This window comes from Lagopus muta, chromosome 2 (assembly GCF_023343835.1).
Source record: "Lagopus muta isolate bLagMut1 chromosome 2, bLagMut1 primary, whole genome shotgun sequence".
NCBI lineage: Eukaryota > Metazoa > Chordata > Aves > Galliformes > Phasianidae > Lagopus > Lagopus muta.
Window position 1 is genome coordinate 94,258,650 of NC_064434.1, and position 20,968 is coordinate 94,279,617.

General features: G+C 48.9%; 3 protein-coding genes across 4 annotated transcripts; all 3 read right to left on the reverse strand.

Annotated features, from left to right (window-relative positions):
* Positions 1 to 67: 67 nt before the first annotated feature.
* CNPY3 (canopy FGF signaling regulator 3) lies at positions 68 to 2,922 on the reverse strand (the record flags this gene model as incomplete). Its single annotated transcript, XM_048935733.1, has 6 exons — positions 68 to 517; positions 629 to 746; positions 866 to 988; positions 1,257 to 1,353; positions 1,483 to 1,606; positions 2,520 to 2,922. Coding segments are annotated over 6 exons (1,062 nt in total), but the record flags the coding sequence as incomplete, so codon positions are not given.
* PTCRA (pre T cell antigen receptor alpha) lies at positions 2,813 to 4,121 on the reverse strand. 2 transcript variants are annotated; one of them, XM_048936709.1, is made up of 4 exons: positions 3,694 to 4,121; positions 3,277 to 3,594; positions 3,112 to 3,153; positions 2,813 to 3,033 (listed from the first exon to the last, which is right to left on the reverse strand). In XM_048936709.1, exons 1-4 carry the CDS (start codon positions 3,737 to 3,739, stop codon positions 2,924 to 2,926), a joined length of 516 nt encoding a protein of 171 aa, XP_048792666.1. In that variant the 5' UTR covers positions 3,740 to 4,121; the 3' UTR covers positions 2,813 to 2,923. The 2 variants fall into 2 exon arrangements, with proteins under 2 accessions (XP_048792666.1, XP_048792665.1); XM_048936708.1 differs by having other exon boundaries at positions 2,813 to 3,153.
* A 623-nt stretch (positions 4,122 to 4,744) lies between these two features.
* Positions 4,745 to 20,310, reverse strand: POLR1B (RNA polymerase I subunit B). Its single transcript, XM_048936695.1, has 15 exons — positions 20,140 to 20,310; positions 19,890 to 20,057; positions 18,368 to 18,514; positions 17,450 to 17,582; positions 16,288 to 16,424; positions 14,576 to 14,799; positions 13,085 to 13,256; positions 11,924 to 12,095; positions 11,340 to 11,621; positions 10,885 to 11,018; positions 10,275 to 10,445; positions 9,521 to 9,677; positions 8,254 to 8,450; positions 7,598 to 7,851; positions 4,745 to 5,860 (listed from the first exon to the last, which is right to left on the reverse strand). The coding sequence occupies exons 1-15, from the start codon at positions 20,290 to 20,292 to the stop codon at positions 4,978 to 4,980; spliced, it is 3,384 nt and encodes a 1,127-aa protein (XP_048792652.1). The 5' UTR covers positions 20,293 to 20,310; the 3' UTR covers positions 4,745 to 4,977.
* Between the last annotated feature and the right edge of the window lie 658 nt (positions 20,311 to 20,968).

Consider the following 20,968-nt stretch of genomic DNA (forward strand, 5'->3'; position numbering starts at 1 on the left):
CCCCCGCCCCGCCCCGCCCCCCAGGGCCGCCAATCGCCGCCGCCGACACTCCCCTTCGCCCCGCCCCCCCGCGGGGAGGAGCCTCCGGGAGCCGACCCGGCAGCGCGGGGCAAGCAGCGCAGCGGCGCTCCGCGAAAAAGGTCTTTATTCGCAGCCCCGGCGCCGCAGGGTCCCGGGCTGCTGAGCTGCGGGCGCTGGGAGGACGCGGCCCCGGCCCTGCGCGCCGTGGGGGGAATGAGTCCGTACCGTGGTGGGCCGGAAGCCGCGGCTGTGGCACGGGGGAGAGCCTTTCTCCCCGCTCAGTCCTTGCGAGCCGCTGCCTATAGCTCGTCGGTGGGGCTGTGGGGGAGCGGGGTGGCTTCCTGCACTCCGCTCTCCTCTGGGGAGAAGCTCTCGGCACCCTCGCTTTGTCCCTTCTCCGCTTTCTTCTTCTTTTTCCCGCTCTTCTTCTTGCTCGACTTCTCCCCCGTGCTTGCCAAGTCCCCCTTCTTGCCGGTCCACTTCTCTGCTAAGCAGCCTGGGCAGGGGGAGAGAGGGGCCTGAGGAACACGTAGGGCTCCCCGTGCCCTTGCTGGATTCCCTGTGCTCTCACAGGCATGCACTGCCCCAGGCAGCCCCAAGGACTTACTGGCATCCTTCCCTTTCAGCACGCGGTCTGCACAGAGGAATTGGGAGAGATCTTCTGTCTGGTGGTGCCGGTACCAGTCCTCGATCACGTCTTCATACTCCTCCACCAGCACATCACACTGACAGGGAGAGGACAGCCTGGCACCAGCACGTGGCAGAGCCCTGATCCCATCCCCACACCTGCTGAGCCCTTTCCAGCCCGCATGGCCGCAGCACACTGACCCCAGCAAGAAGGTACCTGCTTCTTGAGATCCGCCACCTCAGCAGAGGTCTCATTCCACAGCTCATAGGGAATGTCCATCACCACCTTGACACCTTTGTGCACCAGGTTGTGCAGGGTCTCAAATGTCTCTGACATGCCCTGGGGAGAACAGAGCCATGCAGTGAGGCTGTGCGCGGGGGCACAGAGAGACCTGAGGCAGCCGACACTGAGGTGTTACGTGCCCACCAGTCCTTCTCTGCGCTGAGCACATCCTAAACACAGTAGGAAGGCCTATGTGGGATGGCACCTGGCTCCCTTCTGGCCCACCTCCCCATGACGACAGCACCCCAGAGCAGCACAGCCTTGCCTGCTGTCAGCTGGCACCTGGAAGAACCGACCATATTTCAGCACCAGGAAGGAAACCCACCTTTGCAAATCTGTTGCTGCCGCTCCTTTCCTTGTGCAGGTTGTAGTCCAACAGCCTCTTGCAAATGTTCTCTGTCACCTCGATGAGCCGGATGTCCCTGCACAGAGAGGAAAAATGGGAACGGCTTGGAAGTACACCCCAGAACAGCCTCCAAGATCAGGAGGAAGCAACCTGGCACATTTCCATGCTCCAGAGGAGGGACTCAGCCTCTTCTGTTTTTACTTACGACTGTGTGTACTTGACAGCAGCGCCCTTCCCATCCAAGAAGCCATACTTAGTGTCGATGACCTCCTTGGTCTTGCCGGTCTCTTCAAAGGCAGATTTCAGCTCCAATGCCACGTATTTGCACACTGCAAGAGGGAAAGCATAGCAGGTCAGTAGGTCCTGAGGAGGAACTTGGTGCTGGGAGAAGAGCTCACAGGGCACAGTCACCATTGTTGTTTACAGAAACGAAGAGCAGCATCCTGACTGATGATCTCCTGGAGTAGGAGGCCCTGAATAGTGCTTCAGTATTAGTGCAGCCACACTGCTACAGCCAGGAGAGCAGAGGGCAGCCACTCCAGTGTCTGCTTCACCTGCTCATCCCTTCCCATGGGGACAGGGCGCCGCGAGTCACCCCTTCCCTGTGCCTCCCACACAGGAAGGCAGCCAGGCACATGGGTGCAGAGCTGCAGGGGCTGCATCACTACTGCAGGGCACTGCACTGCCGGCGGTGCTCTGCCACGCTTTTAGAAACGATAAATGAATGAAAGAGGGGAGGGGGGAAACAAAATTTTATTTCAGCTGTAACGGACAGTCCAACAGAGAGACAGGAACGGTGAGCAGGAAGAAATGGGGGTTTGCAGGCATGGAGGGACGGAGGCTGGGCTCGGCACGGCCCTTCCTGCCCCGGAGCTCCGCAAGGCTCCGTGCCGTTCTGCAGTGCCCTCCGCCGGGAGCGAGCCCGGCCCTGCGCTGCCACGGCTCACAGCGGTCCCGGGCCAGGCGGGCAGCGGCCGTGCGGTCACACGGCACCTCCGGAGCGTCTTCCCGGGCGGGGGAGCCGCACAAAGAGCTCCGCCACAGCTTCTCCTTCTTTCCTCCTCGCCGCGGAGCCCCGCACGTCCCTGCACGGCACAGACAGAGCGAGGCGAGGCCCGGCCCCGGCGGAGCCTCGACTCCCTTCACTTCCGGGTGCCGCGGGAAGGCCCGGCTGCCGCGACCGGGCCTCCTCAGCCCCGGCCCGCTCCCGGCCCCGCTCCCCTCGCCCCCAGCCGCGCTCACCCTCGCACTTGCTGGGCAGCCGCACCCAGTCCGCGTCGTCGCCGCCCGCTACCGCCAGGAGCAGCAGCAGCAGCAGCGCGGCGGGACCCTCCGCCGCCATGGCTCCGCTTCCGGGCGTTTGCCCCGCCCCCGTCACCACGGCAACGCACCGCCACTGCCAACCCCAGCGGCCCGCGTGGCACGCCCGGCCAATCGCCGCCCGGCCCGCCGAGTAAGCCCCGCCCTCTCCGCTGGCTTGCCGCGGGCCCACGCCGGAGGGTCCTTGTCCGTCCCATCGCACGCCGTGCCCCGACGTTGTTTCGGGCCCCCGTTCCGCGGGCTCCGCTCCGCTCCGCTCCCACACCTTCACCCATACTGGGTCTGCCCCTCGTTCCGGGGGACTCCTCCCTGCCCGGCCTGGTCCCTCAGCGCCGGGTCAGGAGCAGGGCGGTGAGCAGGGTGTCGAGGAGCGCGGCCTTCAGCAGCACCACCCGCGCGGCCATCAGCAGGGCTACGGCAGCACAGGCGCGGGGCTCTGAAACAGAGGGGACAGCAGCGTGGCTGCAGGCCCTATGGCATCCCCCGAAAGGCACGTCGTCCCTGTCGCACTCACCCGCGGGGGTTCTGGGACACAGCTCTGCCTCCTCATTGCTGCCTGCGGGATGAGGAACAGCGAGGAGGGGGTTGCCACAAACCCCTGGGTAACATTCACCCGCAGGGCCTCATGCCTGCTGCCTGCTGGCACAGCCCTGGTCCCAGGCAGGGCCACTGTCCGTACCTGCAAGTGGGATGAGGTTGGAGCTATGGGCTGGAGCGCTGCTGTTGGGCCCAACGTGGCACGCCAGGAGCTCCTGCTCCTGCTCCATGGGACTGTCAGGGAGGATGGAAACTGCACAGACGGTGCCACCCTCCTCCTGCGAAGCCCCGTAGGCAAAGGACTGCAAAGCGCTGCTGTTTCCACTGGAGATCCAGACGGCATGGCCGGAGCTTGCGGGCAGCTCGCTCACCACACACACCACCAGCCGCCGCTGCTGCCCTGACACCACCATGGTCAGTGGCGGGGAAAGGATGGGCAGGGGGTTGGCGGCCCTGCAGGCTGCAAGGATGCAGGTTAAGGCTTTGCGCTGGGCCCGGCCCTCGGTGGCCGCCAGCCCACTCCATTCCCACCACCTCAACCCGCCTGCTGGCTACTTACAGGGCAGGAGCAGAGCAGAGGCCAGCAGCAACCAGGGCACCTCCATGGAAGCAGCAGCAGCAGCAGCAGCAGCACAGTGGTCGCTCAGCCCCCAACCGTTACTGTCACCTGCTCCCAGCTGCTCTGAGCTGCACCTGGGGCAAGGCAGTGAGAGGGAGGCGGGCACAGGCCAGAGACAGCCCCTGGCACGAGTGCCATCGCCTCACTACTTTCCCATCCCAGAGCTGCCAGCCTCCCCCTCCCGCACACGTGGTAGCGCCCTTCCTCCCCCCCTGCTGCAGTGGTATGGTCACAGACAGCGCCATGATGGAGCCGAGCAGCGCCGTGACGGAGCAGATGAAGGACACGGCCCCCCCAGCCACCGTAGCCCCAGCCCCCCCTCCTTCATTTGCTGAGCTGCTGCAGATGGTGCAGAGGGGCCAGGCCCCAGCTGGTGTGCGGTGCCCCAACGCCTCACCCACAAACGACATCCCCACAGCCTCCCGCCTCCCGCGGCCTCCCAAGCCCTGGGAGAACCGCCCAGGCCAGCCCTGAGCTTCTCCGGCAGCCAGGAGGCCCCGCTGCCCCCCCTGGATGCCCTTGGATCTCCCAGGAGGATGGAGCAAGGCTGGCTGCAGACACAGCTTTAAATGCTTTTTTTTTTTTTTTTTTTTTTTTTTTTTTTTTAAAGAAACATATAAAGAACTCTTAACAAGAAGTATAAAAATCTCCTTGGTGCCAACCAGACGAGGCTCATACAGAAGGAGAGGCCACAGCTACCGCTGGGGCTTGGGAACATAGTCTGCCCCAGGCCTGTACTACTGCCCGAGGGCTGAGAACCTGCCTGTGACTGTGCATCTCTATGACCTGAGGAGCGCTGGAGCCAAGGTAAGAGCTGTGCTGGAAAGCTATCTGCTTTCTTCTTTGGATCAAAATATTGAAAAAATAAAATAATGACAAAAAAGTGCAATGCACTGTCACTTCCAGCATTCACTTCATGCTGTTTGTGACCTATTCATCTTTGCAGCTGCTGCCAGCTCTTAGCGAACAAAAAACTCTCACCGCCGTCAAGCCCATAAGAACAGTGATCCTGCTTGATTTCCACACACGTTGCAATAGCAATTTTTTACAACGTGCAAACAAACACCAATGGGACCGCATTTCTGCACGATGCGGCTTCACCCCATCACAACGCAAACATGAAGTTAACCTTGTAACTGTTTGACAAACCTGAGAACTTAACCCTTGAAACCCAGAGGGGGCAAAGGCAGAACTAAGGCGTGCTTCCTTCCTCTCACTGCAGGATTACTGCTCCAGCGTGAGCCTTAGCTTGATGTTCATGGCTGCCAGCTCTGCCAAGAAGTACCGGAAGACGTGGGGCACGGGGATGACCTGGATGGTGTCCATCCTGCCACAGAGCATGCAGGAATACCTCCTGTTGCTTGCTACAGAGGAAGGTGGTGGGCGCTGGAGCAGAGGAGATAACATGCTGCCGCAGCTCGTGCAAACATAGGCTTCCGAGCCATCAGAGCAGCTGAACAGGCGGTCGTGCAGCAGGAAGGAGGTGCCATGAGCCAACAGCGCATCACGCTCCATCTCACCAAAGCGAATCCCCCCTTCCACGTTCCTCCCCTTGACGGGCTGGTTGGTGACGGAATCCCGGGGTCCTGTAGTCCTCACCTGGAACTTGTCTGAGACCATGTGGCGCAGGCGCTGGTAGTACACGACTCCCACAAAGATGTCTGCCTCCAGCTCCACGCCGCTGATTCCGCTGTACATCTTTTCTGTCCCAAAGAAGTTATAGCCCGCGCTCACCAAAGTCTCACCAAAGTACTTCAAGGCGGAGTTTTTCTCCGTGAAGGTGAAAGGAGTGGCATCGTAGTAGGCGCCGTGCAGTGCTGCTGACTTCCCCGCCATGCTCTCAATTAACATCCCGATGGTCATACGGGAGGGGAACCCATGGGGGTTGAAGAGGATGTCTGGAACCATCCCATTCTCCGTGAACGGCATGTCTTCAACAGGCCAGAGCTGGCTCAGGATGCCCTTCTGCCCGTGGCGGCTGGCAAATTTGTCTCCAACAGTTGGGTTTCGAGGAACTCTCACAGTGATGCAAGCCTTCTTGAATTTCCCAGTGCCACGGTCATTACTGCACAGCTTGATGTTGTCCACAATGCCGACTTCTTTATTCCTGCATAGGTGGAAAAACATTCACAGCAAAGGTATCAGATATGCTCATGACTTTGAAGTGAAGCAAAGAAACCAACCCACTTTTAAATCCAATAAAGAGCTGGGGATCACCACGTTTTTTGAAGAATGTCATTCAGGGAAATCAGACTGCACAAGAATTAGAGCACAGCAGCCAAACAAAGGTATCACCCAAGTGCCATTTGTTTGCTGTTTCTAATGCTAGCAGCACAACTGCAACTTCCATGTGATGAGGTAATGTGTCACCTATGATAATAAAGTCAAAATTATTCAAACCTGGTTCATCAGTACTACAGCCGATCAGACGTGCCAATTGTCTTCTTTCAAGGCAGCATTTTCCTACACAATAAGTTAACACTGCATTGGTGGGATGCTAGCATAAATGAACAGGTTTAGGGCGAAGTTGAGAGGAAAGCTCAGGAGCAGATAGCAGAGGCAGCTGAGTGGGCCTTTGCCAACAGGTGTTCAGGGCTATGTTGCTGTTTCAAGCGAACCCTCAGCAGATGTTTCACATGCTGGATGTCTGTTGCACACTTAACTCCTGTCACAGAGCTTGCAGCCCAAACTCTTAAGAAATGAATAAATTTCGACCACATTACAACAGGATTAGTTTTTTCTTTGTCCTCTGAAGTCCCTTTGCTGCTTGCAGAAGGCCTGCCCTTATGATTAGCTTCTGTTTTACAGCTATTCTTCTACTGTGCCAAAATGCAACCACAGTATAGGCCATCCCCAAACAACAACAAAAACACTCAAAAATTGCTTCATAAGCCTCTTCCCAGCTTCATGAAAGTCCTGAGTCAAAGCCTCTGCTCTCCACCCCTTCCAAGCCAAGTTTTAAGATCCAAACAGTGTGTGTAGGACAGTAGGGAGAACTGTCCCTTCAGGTTGCAGGGTCTCTGGGAAAACTTGGGACATGAGCCAACAGTGAGAGCAGGGAACCTCCCCATAGGAACCTAAACTGTTACCTCATCTAGAACTGTAATGAACAAATGCTGCAGAGTACACAGGTAAAATGGCTCTCTGGGTAAGGAACCTGAACTAAGGTGAGGCTGGCACAAAAGAGCTGGCAAACAGGAATATGGAGTAGGGAGCCAAAACAGGATTCACAAGTGGAAGGAGCATAAGGCTGAGCTGACAGCATCAAGTTCTGGCAATCCTCACTGCCACGTACTGAATCTCTCTGCTCTGCTCTACAACCAGCAATCTCTGCAATGCAGTTTCAATGCACTCATTGTGTATTATTAACAGATAGCTTTCCCAGTAAGACTGGTTATTCTGCTCTCCAATTAGCTTATCCAATTAGCTAATTTGCTTTCTAATCATGAATAACTAAATAGTATGATCTTCACTGTATAAATGGTGCAGGTAGGGCATGAAGTTGTATTGACAAGAGACTGGCAAGTCTTTGGGGACCAAGAACTCAATTCAGTTAACACAATACTGCAGAAAACGACAGAGATGGACAAAGGAACAATATGGGGGGACAGCAAAAAATTTCTGCAAATTCTCTCTTTTTACCATTCCTAGCCTTATATCCTAGATGCTGCAGCTCTTCAGCATACCCTGACTCCAAGCCATAAAACATGCATCAATTTCATGCTCCATGAACACATGGATACCTTAAGTGCTGTGTGAGGAGAAAAGGCAATGCCTAAAAGAGCAGCTGATCAGGGTCCACTACTCCGTAGGTTTGGAGACAGGAGGAACAAGCTGAACTTACTGGTAGTACACAGTGAAGGTCTCCCCTGTGTTAAGGTTCATGTAGCTGTAGAACGGGTCCCCGGGCTGCAGGATGGAGCCAACAAAAGGCAGTCCATCAGCATCCAACTTCTCCTTAATGTTTGGGTCCCCAGGCCTGATACCAAACACTAAATTATCACCTCCCCTGCTAGCTTTAAGGGAAAGGTCAATGCTCTCCATCTTGATAACACTTCCATAAGCAAACCCTCTCTCCCAAGAAGATTTGTTCACAATCTAAGAGAAAGAAAAAAAGGATGTTAAAAACTTGTTAGTATCTTCAAAAAAAGAATTTCCATTCTGATCTGATGCACACCTTCCTACATTAAAAAAACACAAACACCTCCCAGCCAATCATCACTCCAACAGGCTCAGGTCTCCTCCAATCCCATTTTTTTTTCCTCTTTTTTTTTTTTTTTAAATCAATGCTGGAAGTCCACAGCCTTGCACAAGGGAGCTCTGCTTTACTCTGACTACCCTGAACATTACTGCAGAAGGTGCTTAACAGCTGAGTTCCTGTATCAATTCTAATGGAACTAGCAAAAGCAGAAAAAAGGCTCTTCTCAACTGCATACCACCCTTCTTTACAATTGCCCATGCTAAATTCCTTTGCAGGACAATGTAATTCCTCACACTTACCATTGCATCTTCCATGTCATAGCCACTATAGGAGATAACAGCCACAACTGAATTGGTACCGACTGGGTAGCTGTCCATACCATAATAGTCATACATTCTGGGCCTCACCAGAGGGCTCTGAGGGGTGTGGAGGAGGTACAACTTGTTATCTGAGCGGTCCCTGTAGTTATACACTGGAAACCCCATGGTTTGCTTTCCTACAAAGAAAGTTGTATTTACACAAGATCAATTCAAAGCTAAATAGTGTTGTCCTCCAGAATTATTATTTAATAATTGCCTTAAAGTCCAGCTAAAAAAGTTTCTATGAACCATACACAACAACTAAATTCCCTTCACATCACTACGTAAAGGATTCTTCTAATTGTGTCTTTTCTGCAATTTCAAGCCTCCAATAAAGTGTTGGCTTTTTTTTTCCCACTGACAGTACAAACACATGGCAGTAAAAAAAGTTTTTGAACACAGTCACATCAGTACTTTCAGATAAATATGAAAAAGCAGTAGCATATTAAGGGCACCTTTCTGGTAAGCTTGTTAGAAATGCAATATGCTGTGGTGCTGATGAGAGCAGCACTCTCATAGTTTCTACCTCTTAGCCTGGCTTTTTTTGCTTTAAATAAGTTTCTTGCAAATCACTTGTTGACTAATTGAAACTCCATCTACATACCATATCCCAATTGCCTGCACACAACCAAGTTAATCAAATAACTGGCAGGAAAAAAGAAAAAGAAAAGAACTGCTGCCATGGTGCCATTTTAATATCCTGCAACAAATGTCCAGTAACTGCTCTTTCAAAAGCTGCAGTCAGTGACAGTGCAGTCACTGAAAACAGGTGCAAAGAAACCCCCACCACTTCAAAGCATTTACCCTTGCTGCTTGTGAGAAGCAGGTCAACCTCTGCCAGCTGGGGGATGAGAGGACTCCTGCCAGCACAGTTGTTAATACTGACACTCCCAAGCAGCTGGTGCAGTGCCCCACGCTAATCTTTATGATCAACAACCTCAAATTTAAAAAGAAAAAGCCTACAAAAAAAAAAACCCAAAGACTTAAGGCACTGTGAGCACTACAATTTAAAACTGCCCACTGGAAGGCTGCATGGATGATAAACTTGACTTCTTTAACAGTCACTTATTTCATAGTGATCAACTTTAGAGCTGTAAGAACTGCTGGGAAGAGTTGCTATGTGGAAATATGGGGATACATATGCCAGAGATTTTCCCCCCCTCTTCCTTGCTTGGAGACTTGCAGCTGTAGGTACTACAGGACTTACCCATCTGGCACTGGTACATGTTTCGAGGACTTTGGTTGTGGTCAGAGAAGGGGATGAGGTTGGCCACCACACTCAGAATGCTGTGAGGGAAGAGCTCCTGGTGGGTGGTGACTCCAGGCACAATGTCTGACTCCATGGTGGCCACATTCATGAAGACCTGCAAGAATCACATTGGACAGGTTGGACAGAAAGCAAGACAAAGCTGCTAGCAACAAAGCCTAGTGACTTTTCATTTCAGTTTCAGCTGTGGTTGCTGACTGTACCTTAGCCCAGGCAAGAGAAACACCAGACAACTACTGAACTACTTTACCACAATGCCAGACAACTGCAAGGAAAGCAAGTCTGGAAGTATGAAACTGCGATACGCATCGCACTTCCACTCTCTCATCTTAATTGTTCCAAGTTATCAAGTTCCCAGGCAAGCCACTACTTGGCTGCTCACTGGCAATTTGCAGAACGTGACATAAAAAAATGATGAGACAGCGATCATTCACCTAAGGAAACTTTCACTACGTTCATACTGAAAGCAGACTTCAGTACTTGAAAAAGACTTCTCCATTCTACCTCTAAGGAAAGTACCAAAAACTCATTAGCTAGAAATGAGAAAACTCTTCTGCCACCTATTCCAGCTCTTCAGCACTTTACCTATGTCCCATTCTCAGCTCCTTTGACAAACACTTCACAAAATACTGCTTCTGATGCAGGATACTGCTGTAACAGTCAGCATTTAGTAACTGAAATATGCAAAACCTACCTGTTCCAGAGTACCAATCCATTCCTTCCTTCCATACAGCAGGTTTTTGACAGGCCGCACCATTCGACAAGGGGTAGTGAAGATGAACAAGCCAGGATACAGACTGGGTTTTCCTGTCATTGGGATAAGGACCACTTCTGCCCGTGCAGGAAATCTCTTCTCTTGTGTTATCTGGTTGTGTAAAGGAGTATTAATTTAGGAATACAAAACAATATTGTTTTAGTTAAGCTGCACCCTACAGGCTAGGTTACCACCCACAATGGAAACACAAACCACAGATCCACAGATGTAGCTATTAATATGAAATAGTGAAATGCAAATCTAGAGGGTATTTCTAGCAATATCTCCACCAAGAATACTTCTGCCATGCTAAAAAAAAAAAATTCTCATAACAATGGCAACGTGACAAACCAAGATAAACTTAGAACAAATACCAGAAAAACCAAAAAGCCTAACACTAACATACAGACAAAGATAAATAAAGATAAATGATTAGGTCAGACTTAAAAGACAGAAGTTAGGCTTCTTCAGAACTCTGGAGGCTTTTGGTTTATTTGTGACCACTGCATATGGAGCACGTTTAGGTAAGTCACATTTTAAAGAAGACAACCTTGAATCGCCGGAGGGCTTCTGCAACCTGAGGAGCCAGGTCCCACTCGACCCAGCCCACCACTGCACCGTCCAGCACCACGCGGTAGCACTCAGCGTACGGCTTGCTTGGGGTCGCATCAATGGGGACAACACCTGTGAGAGATTGGGGCAGGAGAGGGAACAGCCAAAAAAGCACACAAATGTATGTTATTTCTGCAGGAAGCCTCAATCCACATAAAACAGCTTTATGAGCCATGAGAAAAATTCAGAACATCTGGACAGGGCAAAGCCGTTCTCCAGAAGGTTTACATGCCTGAATAAGCAAATCCTGCATTAAGCAGAAGCAGAGTAAGAACAGGTTTACCTTGATTTACAGTAATGGTATCTGGAGAACATTCTCCACATATGGGTTCGTAGGGCAGAAAGGTAAAAAGGAAGACTGCTTCATTAGACAATTTAGCCAGTAAACTGTACCTAGAGCACATAACAGAGGTGGCAGGTCTGTCACAGGAACCATCTCTGTCACTATTTCACACACAGCTGTCATGTGGTTCATCAGACCGCAGGGCTCTCCATCGGGGGTGTCCACTGGGCACAGGAACCCCCAGGACTCTGGCAGCAGTTTGCGTACCGTGGTAGTTCTCATCTGGGCAAACGCCGACCCTCTGTGTATGCAGCGGAAATGCGAAAGGTAGCGAACAAAATTCAGCTTGTCCCCCACCACACACAGCCCGCTGTCCTGCAGCATGCCCAGGCCTGAGGAACAAGATGGAGACTTACATCAGGATGTCACTCAGATGGCTGTTTCCTATTTTCCACTAACAAGATTTAAGTACTTCAGCAACTCAGAGAACTGTAGGAGGTCCCGAGACTATAAATTCACTGCTTGAGCACACATCTCCTCTTTCTCTCAATCAGCCTTTTCCTATTCCACTGTCTTTGTTAATTCAGTATACAATGTCTGCACTCAAGTTGCTTTGAGTTAAAAGTTTGGTTTTAAGTTGTTTCTCACAAAGTTTAGCAGGTAAAAAAAGGGCTTCTTAGACCTTATGACTTACCGGTCTTAGATCGCAGGTTACCAGTTGCAAGAAGGTACTCAAATGACTTGGTAACATCTGTGGTCAGGCTGAATGCCTTCATCAGGCTGTCTGTATTGACGTTGATGTCGGCCTTTTCTGTTCTCTTCTCCAAAATGAATTTAACAGATTGCAACCAGTTCTCAAGCCTCTCCTGCGGTTTAAGAATGTGACACTTGAATTTGAAACAGGAACACAGACACTCTAATGACTGCATCAGCAGTTATCTACACAACAGAAACCTAGTCTGTTTAGAATCTTTGCCTTTACAGAAGAGATTGCTCACTCACCTGTTTATCTGACAGGGCCAGGCAAGACAGCAAGCTGTTCTGGTTCCTGCTGCCAGTTTCAGAAAGGACTACAATGCTTCACATAATTCACTTTTGATTCTCTTTCTACAGCCATTGAAACCAATCAAGTAGCAGAGAAATTTTAGAATTGTTTCAACAAAACGATGCTAAAGAAGATTTTGGCTAAAATGGCAAAGAAAGACTAAGAGTTATCTACTAACTCAGGGAATTATTATTACTTGGGGCTGACAAATCTCACTTCTGAGCAATATTTTCCTTCTGGCATTCTACAATGAGGAAATGCCAGAAATAACTTGAATCCACAATGAACTGGAATAGTTTAGGAAGCTGCACTTTTACATCACCAGTAATAAATTAACTGTGTAAACTGGACTGACTTCTTGATCTGCAAAAGAATTCAAAGATGGGTAGAAAAAACAATAACATAAATCACTGATTTTCAGAGAAAGAGGATGGGGCAGTTATCTACTTGCACATTTGCTGTGCAACACAGAGGGAGCACCACAAAGAGGCAGATCTTCACTACTACTGTATCAACTGACACAACAGCAATACGCTGTTTCAAAACCCTCCTGGGCTGGTGTTTCTCCTTCCCCAGACTCAACCCTGAACTTTCATTTGCTCTTGAAGGCCCTGAAGCTTTTCACTCCAGGTTTGACACGGGCTGCTCTTTAGTGTATGCCGTCCTACACTAGATCCAGCATACCCTCAAGTCTTTGTAGTATACCTAGGCTCCCTGCTCTTCAGTTTGGCTCTGCATTTCTCCCATCTTCTTGGCCACTGTAGGTCCTGGACTCGATGACCACTCCATACACAGGCCTTATGACCTTACCTTTAGGAACATAAGGAAAAGCTGTCCTGCAGTAAGCACTTCTTGATTCATCAGACTGTCTGGATTATCCTCCATGCACTCCCCTTTGGCAAAAGCATACAGCTTCCGGGTCATCATACAAAGCAGGTAGAATTTTTCAGTTCTGTCTGTCAAGTGTATGCAGATACACTTGCTGGAGGGAGAGAAAGAAGGACAATTAACACCACCCCATCATGCCAGCTGTTCTTCACATTATTGCTAAATATTCTCAAAATCTTCATCAGACGAAGGTGAGCCTTGTGAAGAATTTATTTTACATATTACTGTATGTCCTTACAAGTGCACAGTTTACAGGCCCACTTAAGAGATGAGATTTGTACATTATTTTGCAGCAGGTATGACACTAAACACCTCTGTATAACCACATGTGCATGCTCATCTCCACCCCAAAATCCAAGCCATGGACTAGTAACAGATCACAGAACGCTGCAGTCAGATCTTTGTGTGGAAACGTGTGCTGAATGACATTTTGATGCAAGCTATAAAGCTGCTAAACTGCCTTCCAAGACAACAGAGGTAACTTGCTTTCCAAGACGTAAGCACAACAACCTTCCAGCATGTGAGCAAGCACGTAGATGTGGCCACTCTGTACCTCTGCTCCATACTGCCCTCTTCTGAAGCCTCTACAACTTCACCATAAAAACATTCCAAGAAAGCTGTGGCCAGGTAGAAGTTACAATACAAAGTACGCCCCAAATATTGCTTTCCACAATTGCTCTCATCTCCACAGCGCAGACAGCGCTGACAAACAGTGTGTACAGAACATACCATGGGGGGAAAAAACACAACCAAAAAGCACCACAGCATTCAGAATAAAGAAAATAACAGTATAACTTTCTTGAAATTATTCACTCGTGTTTCTCAGTCCGAAGAGCTGTTCTTCCTACACTCCTAAGAAAAACTGCCTTCATGCTTCTAGACATCTGATGATTACTCCTTATTTACAGGTACTCAAGGACTTGGGCATCCCAAATTATACCTTTCAAGTGCTAAAAAACTTGGTCAAGGAACTAAAATCTGTATTACCTGAAAATCAGTTGAATGGTTGTCACATTGGCAATCTCAAAACACTCTCTTCCATTGCTTCCTAACTTACTCCATTGAAGAAGCAAGACTTTAAAACATCCAATTCCTATCACTTAGAAGTGTAATTCTCATAATAGTTGCTAATGACTGTGTGAAACAGCAGAGAAAATGCCACAAATTACCCTAATGCTGTTCAACAAGTTGAACCTAAAGCAGTCCACACATGTAGTTGCAACCTTCCCTTCTCTAAACTCAAAAAGAACAGATTATCACAATATCCTGAAATTCCACCAGGAATTGGACACTGGCTGGGTACAAAAACCGTAACAATGATAGTGTGAAATAATATGGCAGAGTATTCTTAAAGTTAGTTGTAATTTCAATGCAGTGACACAAGCATGTATTCCTAAGCACACACAGACATACTTGAAAATGAAATCTGCAGCCTGTTCATTGCTGTACCACTCAGGAAGGTTGAGTTTTACTCTGAAGCTCTTTCCAAGGTATTCGAGGACGTTTTGCTGTGTGTAACAACCTGCTTCAGCTACTGCTCTTAGCATCTCAGTAACGCAGTTCACATAAAAGGTGTCGTTTTTCTTGTCTTTGACCAGCTCTTCAAAAATCTGGTAGTCTGTGAAATTAACTAATGCCTGAAAGACAGATGTGCATCAGATCAGAAATACAGTTATGGCAATGTCTGGCCATAAAACAGCAGAAGTTGAGTACCCCAACGATTTAGATTTTCAGACCTCTGGAAATGGAAAAACACTGGGGGATTAAGGTACTTCAAGAGTAGCACAGCATATGAATAAGGTGATGATCACAGGTAGTTCCAGCCTAATGAAACCCTTGGAAGAAAAAAACAAACTTGCATCCTCTAACTTAACAGGCTTTTTTTTGTCTCAAGTTACTCCTTATCTCCACAGAAATCAAGACAGCTTAGCCCATTACAATCCACTTCACCTTCAGCAATTCATTTTCTACAGCTCAAACTTAAATCCTATGTTCTTAGCTCTTGGCATTATAATGTTTCCTAGTTGTTTAAGTCAGGTTTAAGCAACCATACTGCTCACAAGTAACTTTGGCTGACAAACCTCCCCCATCTTTAAGCAAAGCGTCTCTTCACCACATTTAAAAAGCCTTCAAGAAACTCATGAAAAAACAGGAGCTGCATGACATGCACACAGGTTTCTTTATTAAATGGCTGATGCAGGGGGTGTGCGAGCCCATGGCGTGATATGCATGGAAGAATTCAAACTTCAGACCACACAGCATGCTTAGCTTATGACACCTTGTAAGCTAACACAACATAATGTCCTTGCTTATTAAAACACAAGGTAATCATCTGTTTCTGGTAAGTAATCAGCAGAGTGATGACAAAGAGAAATGAGTCGCACAACAGCAACATGAAGACAGCAGGCTGAAAGAACATGGAAATTCCCTGAACTGAAGACAAGCTGTGGTGCCATAGGCCACAATTTGCTCCAACACCTCTGCTGTATAACAAACAGTTGAAGCACCCAGGCTTTGCTATTTTTAAAGGAGAAATTTGAAAGGCTTGACTAACATCAAATTCCTGTCTGCTACTCAAAGAGCAGTTTAACTGCACCCAATGCGCTCAAACTGACACTACTGGTTTTGTCTTCCAATTCTTAAATGCTTTCAGTTCCAAACAAAAACAGTATTTTAATTTTCTCCTTTAAACAAAGAAGAGAGACAGTTTACTGTCTTGGTTTCTTTTTATATGAAAACTTGACTTTAATGATTAGCACTATTATAGCTGATGCTGGCCCAAGTGTTTCTTAAACGGTCAATCAGTTTTAAAAACACTCATGGGATCTTTCCTGTTAGGTTGCAAGCCCTTGCATCCTCCATGAGCTATTAACCCACAACATTTATTAGCAGGAAGCCTTAACACCTTGGCATAAGCCTGCATTCACTTCCTCTGCCCCAACTGCACACTGCACCACACGTGCTGGCTCAGTTTGCTCTAAAGTTTTCAACCAGTGTCAGAAGTACGACTGAAAATACTTAATACAGAATCAGCTGCCTCTCATTACTCGAGAAAATAGAAATGCTTAGTGAAACTTCTGCATTTATTTAACACAGAAAGCACGTAATGTGCATTATTTGTTTACCTTTAGAGCAAATCCCAAGGGAAGGAAGAACAGTTCTTTCTGAAAAATGAAGTTCACCATTACGCAGCCGTTTTCCAGGTAGTGAAGGTTCATGTTTATTGCACTGTGCTCATCTTTAACACAGTGCAGCACTACCCCTGCAGAAATTAATAGAAGCAAAAGCCAGTATGAGCTACGCAAGAAGCACAGACCACACTTCTGTGAGATGTCCAAGCAGGTGTGAGATGATTCAGTAGATAACCTTTTGTACTTCATGGCTGAGAACATGAGGCAGGTAGATCTGACCACTGATCAGATTCCACAGATTCCCATAAATACATGCAGCTAAGTTCAGTTTTAATGAACAAACATCTTTGGACAGCCATTACACTTGCTCAGGAGATGCCAATACAGATTTTACGAAATGGAAACTCCATCTGTCCTGTCTCTAAATGTAGGTCCTGAGATACTGTAACACACAAACACTCCTCCCTGTTGCACTGTGGAACAAGTTTTCCCATCCCTGTAGTAAGGCAGTACATCTGAAGCACTGTTTCCTGCTTCTGTTCTGTGCTGTTCACTGCAGGACAAATCAAAATAAAACCAATGGGAACTGATTAAACTAGCACTGCCTCAAAATTGATTCATGGGGAATTACTGTGTTCTGAAACACCGTGGTTCAGGCCAATCAGCAGCTGGTAACATCCGAGAGCAAAACTCAGGTTTCATTCAATCTGGTTTAATTAAAACTCAATTTTACCAGTATATACACCCAAAGTTATGAAACAGGCAAGAATCCAGTTAATCTGTTCCATGTAAATTACATTTATCATATTGAGGTATGGAAAACCAAATTCAGTGCCACAACCTCACTAATTTACACTGACTTCTTCAGCATGCAGGGTTCCAATTACTCCTATCACAGAACAACAGCTCCATGTACTGCACAGCCTGGAATGCCATCTCCTTCAGCACAGGCAGCTCAGAAACCACCTGAAAGGCAAGCACTTGCCTCATACTTCTATCACTATGCCGTTATGAACCCTTTGGTTTCCTACGTAGTAAAATTTACCTGCAAATATAAACATTATGTAACAACAACAAAATATCAGCCCCAATTGGTCATTCCTGTTTGTTCATGAGCAGCTTCTGGAGGGATGTGGCAGGAAGTCCTTTAGCTTACCGTACTCTGTGAAACCAGGACCTCTGTTTTTCCACTTGTGTCTTGTCATCGCAAGAGGGAAATTGCGCCTGGGCATAATCAGCATTCTAATTACTTTCTCTAAGCCATTAATTATGAAGTAGCCCCCCATTTCCTGCCAGAAAGAGAAGAATGCTTTTAATGTGCTTAGAATTGTATAAAGTATCATCCTAAGTAAAATAAGAAAATGCTTGTAATATATTATAAAAACAAACATTTAAAATCTCAACTATGAAACACACAAGACATCCCAGCATTGCATCTGGAAAGGCTGCACTCTTTGTCAGTGCACTTTAAGTGTCTAAATCTAGCACTATGTACAAGGAAGGGGATTCATGTACGTGCATAATACCAATAAATGTACAGCTTCCCAAGTGTTGTGCCATTAGGAAAAAAAGCATTCCAGTAGCAAAGAATACTGTAAGTAAGAGTACTGGTAGAGCTGTAGGGGGCCAGCAGCAACACATCACTGCAGATTTTCTTTCTGTTTGCTCACTCTTTCGGGAGCACAAAACATATAATTCTGTATTTACAGAACATTTATAATATTTCTGTATTGGATGACATGGTACTGGGGAGATGAAAACAGCTGTGGAAGACAACTAACAATAATAAAAAGAACCTCCTTCAATGCCTGTTCTCCTAATCTGCCTCCAAAGAGCCATCAATGCTGGTTAGCAACAGTAAAGTCACCTGTGGGAAGCACAGGTATTAGCACAAAACAGGCCCCTGCATCCAAAGACAGCTGAGACTCACTGGAACTTGCCATTCTTCAAGATGGTGTACAGAATCACCAGAACTAGTGTACATTCAGAGAATGTAAGTAAAATGTAAAATACAAACGCTCAAGTCCTGGCCTAATATACTGCACATTTTCCTGAGCCACAAAATCCTCATTACCTCCTCCTCCTCATGGTGCTGGATGAGCTCTTGGGGAGAAAGATTATAGAGGTTACACAATTTGGACTTCACCATGATTGGAATATACCCTACAGGCTGTTTAATAGTCCCTTGTGGAATGCCATTCAGTGACCAGCTGATGTCAACCTAAAATGATACAACACAAACAGTGAGCAAACTGAGCTGACCTTTTTCATTCCTGTTACAATAATTGTACATTTAACATGACCACCAATCTGTTCAACTAACTGCCATCACCATAAAGTGGTAATAGTCGCAATAAAAAGCGTAACTAGTAGATATCTGGGCAACATGTTCTGGAAAACAGTCAGCACATGTCTACAGTTCCAGACTTGTATGATTTCTTTCTTAGTAATGAAGCTGACAGCAAGATGTACAAAGTTGACAGTGTAAAACACATAGCAAACAGTCTCAATTTCATAGGCAGAACGGTAAGCCTTAGAAGAGCCACAGTCAGGAAAAAAGTCTTGTCATTAGTGCTGGATTAACACCTGGCAACATCCTAGGAATTAAGGAAGTTTAGGAATTAGAACAGAAACATCTGCTGAACCCCTCTAAATCCATGACACAGCTGTACACTGAAACCTCTGCATAATTCTGTCTTCAGCTTGAATGATGACCAATGCTATAAAATGGCTCCTGTGCAACACGCCACTCACCAGACAACACACTCACCTTGGAGAACTGAGAACCTCAGAGATAACTTGATTGTGCTTTTAAAAGACTTTCACACATCAGGCACAATAAAATGCTTTGTTCCAAGCGTCAAATGTTGAGAAACAATTAAAACAAAAATACAGTTAGGGAGGGAAGGAGGGAAGGGAGCAACACAGATAAGAGAAATGAAAGAACGAATGCACCTCTGGTTCAGGAAAATCCAAGAGCCACTGGGAAAATGGTGTGCAACCCGCAACTGGCCAACTTTTATGTCTGGACGTTTTGCTTGCAGTCGGATTCATTGCTGCAAGTTATATAAAGCTGGAACTGCAAGCAGGAGTCCTTGTACAGGATGCATGCAGCATGGATGTGGCTACGTGGTGAGAGTAGGAAGCGGCTGTGCAAAGGAGAATGCCTGCCAAGGATGCTTCATTAGTGGAATTTCAGAACAACGCATAGGACTAGTGAGCAGACAATGTGAATAGAAGGAACTTATGGCTTTGGTTTCAGAGCCACGCTGCCTTTGGACCTAGATTTCTGCGGGAACAAGAAGAGACCTGAATCCTAATGGTCTGTGGGATGAAGGAGGCTTCCCTGCAGACCTCCTGCAAAGGCTGACTGGGTTCAACACCCACCTGAGAGCATAAGGAACACAACTATGTCTCGTGGGGGGGGGGGGGGGGGGGAATGGAAATAAGAACAGAAGAGACACTGTCAGCTCGTCCTGCAGAACACCCTAGGCAGGACACAGCTCTCAGAAATACTTCCCAAGCAGGCGAAGCTCGGAAGGCTGAAGAAGCCGCGGCCGAGGTAAGACAACAAACCCGCCAGCGGAGGAGCTCACCGTGAGCCGGCCGCGGTAGGTGCTGCGCAGCCCGCGGCACTCGGCCGGGAACACCTTCACCTCCTGGCACAGCGTCCCCTTGGGCACCACGGGCGGCGAGATGGCGATCCCCACCACGGTGAGCGCCACGCGGTCGTCCTTCAGCGCCAGCTCCACCGGCGGAATGTCCTGCGAGAGACGGGCGCCCACGCGTGAGGGCAGGCTCCGGAGCGCGATCCCCGGAGGCCGCTCCCCGCCCGCCCCCCGGCACCTGCAGGGCGCGGTACACCCCCTCGCTGATGGCGTAGTTGAAGGACTCGATGTGGGCGGCGGGCAGGTCGCGCCGTACCCCGCCGCGGGGCCGCTGCCGCCGTCGCAAGCGGTGCGACTCCCGAGACGTGCTCTCCCCCATGGCCGCCGCCATGCTGCCCTCCGTGCGCCTGCTCCGCCCCGCCCCGTCCCGCCGCGTTGTCCGCCGGGACGCTGAGGGGCGTGGCGGCCGCGTGCTGGGTCCGCGTGCTTCCCGCTCGCGGCTGCCTCAGGCATGGTTTCGCTCAGCGCCCACGTCCCGCAGTACGGCCGCTCTCTGTGCCGTGTACCTCGGTGCTCGTGTCTCCCTGCAGCCGTGCCCCTCGGTGCCGGTGTCTCACAGCAGAACATCCCCCTGCACCACCCAGGAACCGTCTGTGCCGCGTTCCTCAGCACCCGTGCCTTTCAGTGCCTACGTCCCCTTGGGCCACGTCCTTCACTGCCGGCATCCCTCAGCGCCCAACTCCTCTGCCAGTGTGCCAGAAGCCTGCGCTCCCTCACAGTCCCATGTTGGAGGCATGCACACAGATAAGCTTATCTCTAAGGAGCAGGCCTGCAGCCGGCAGCCTGCATCAACACCACTATCAGGCCTCCAAATCACCCCCCAAAATCACCCCAAGTATTTGGCACTTGAACCTCTCGGGTTGCTTTTATCTCGCCCTTGTGACAAACCACTGCCATGGGGCTTGATGTGCTACTTGGGCTGCACCGGTGGCCCATCAGGGGATCTGCCACCCCACCGTCCCAAAGAAATGCCACAGCCAGGGAGATTTGCACATTTTAATGATGCT

Coding starts and splice junctions, on each gene's coding strand:
- PTCRA (XM_048936708.1), bottom strand. CDS start 3,739: ATGGAGGTGCCCTGGTTGCTGCTGGCCTCTGCTCTGCTCCTGCCCT. Junction 3,595..3,693: donor CTCTGCTCTGCTCCTGCCCT/GTAAGTAGCCAG, acceptor GCATCCTTGCAG/CCTGCAGGGCCGCCAACCCC. Junction 3,154..3,276: donor CAACCTCATCCCACTTGCAG/GTACGGACAGTG, acceptor CTCATCCCGCAG/GCAGCAATGAGGAGGCAGAG.
- POLR1B (XM_048936695.1), bottom strand. CDS start 20,292: ATGGCGGCGGCCATGGGGGAGAGCACGTCTCGGGAGTCGCACCGCTTG. Junction 13,257..14,575: donor GCTGCAGATTTCATTTTCAA/GTATGTCTGTGT, acceptor CTCTCCCTCCAG/CAAGTGTATCTGCATACACT. Junction 8,451..9,520: donor CATGTACCAGTGCCAGATGG/GTAAGTCCTGTA, acceptor CTTTCTTTGTAG/GAAAGCAAACCATGGGGTTT.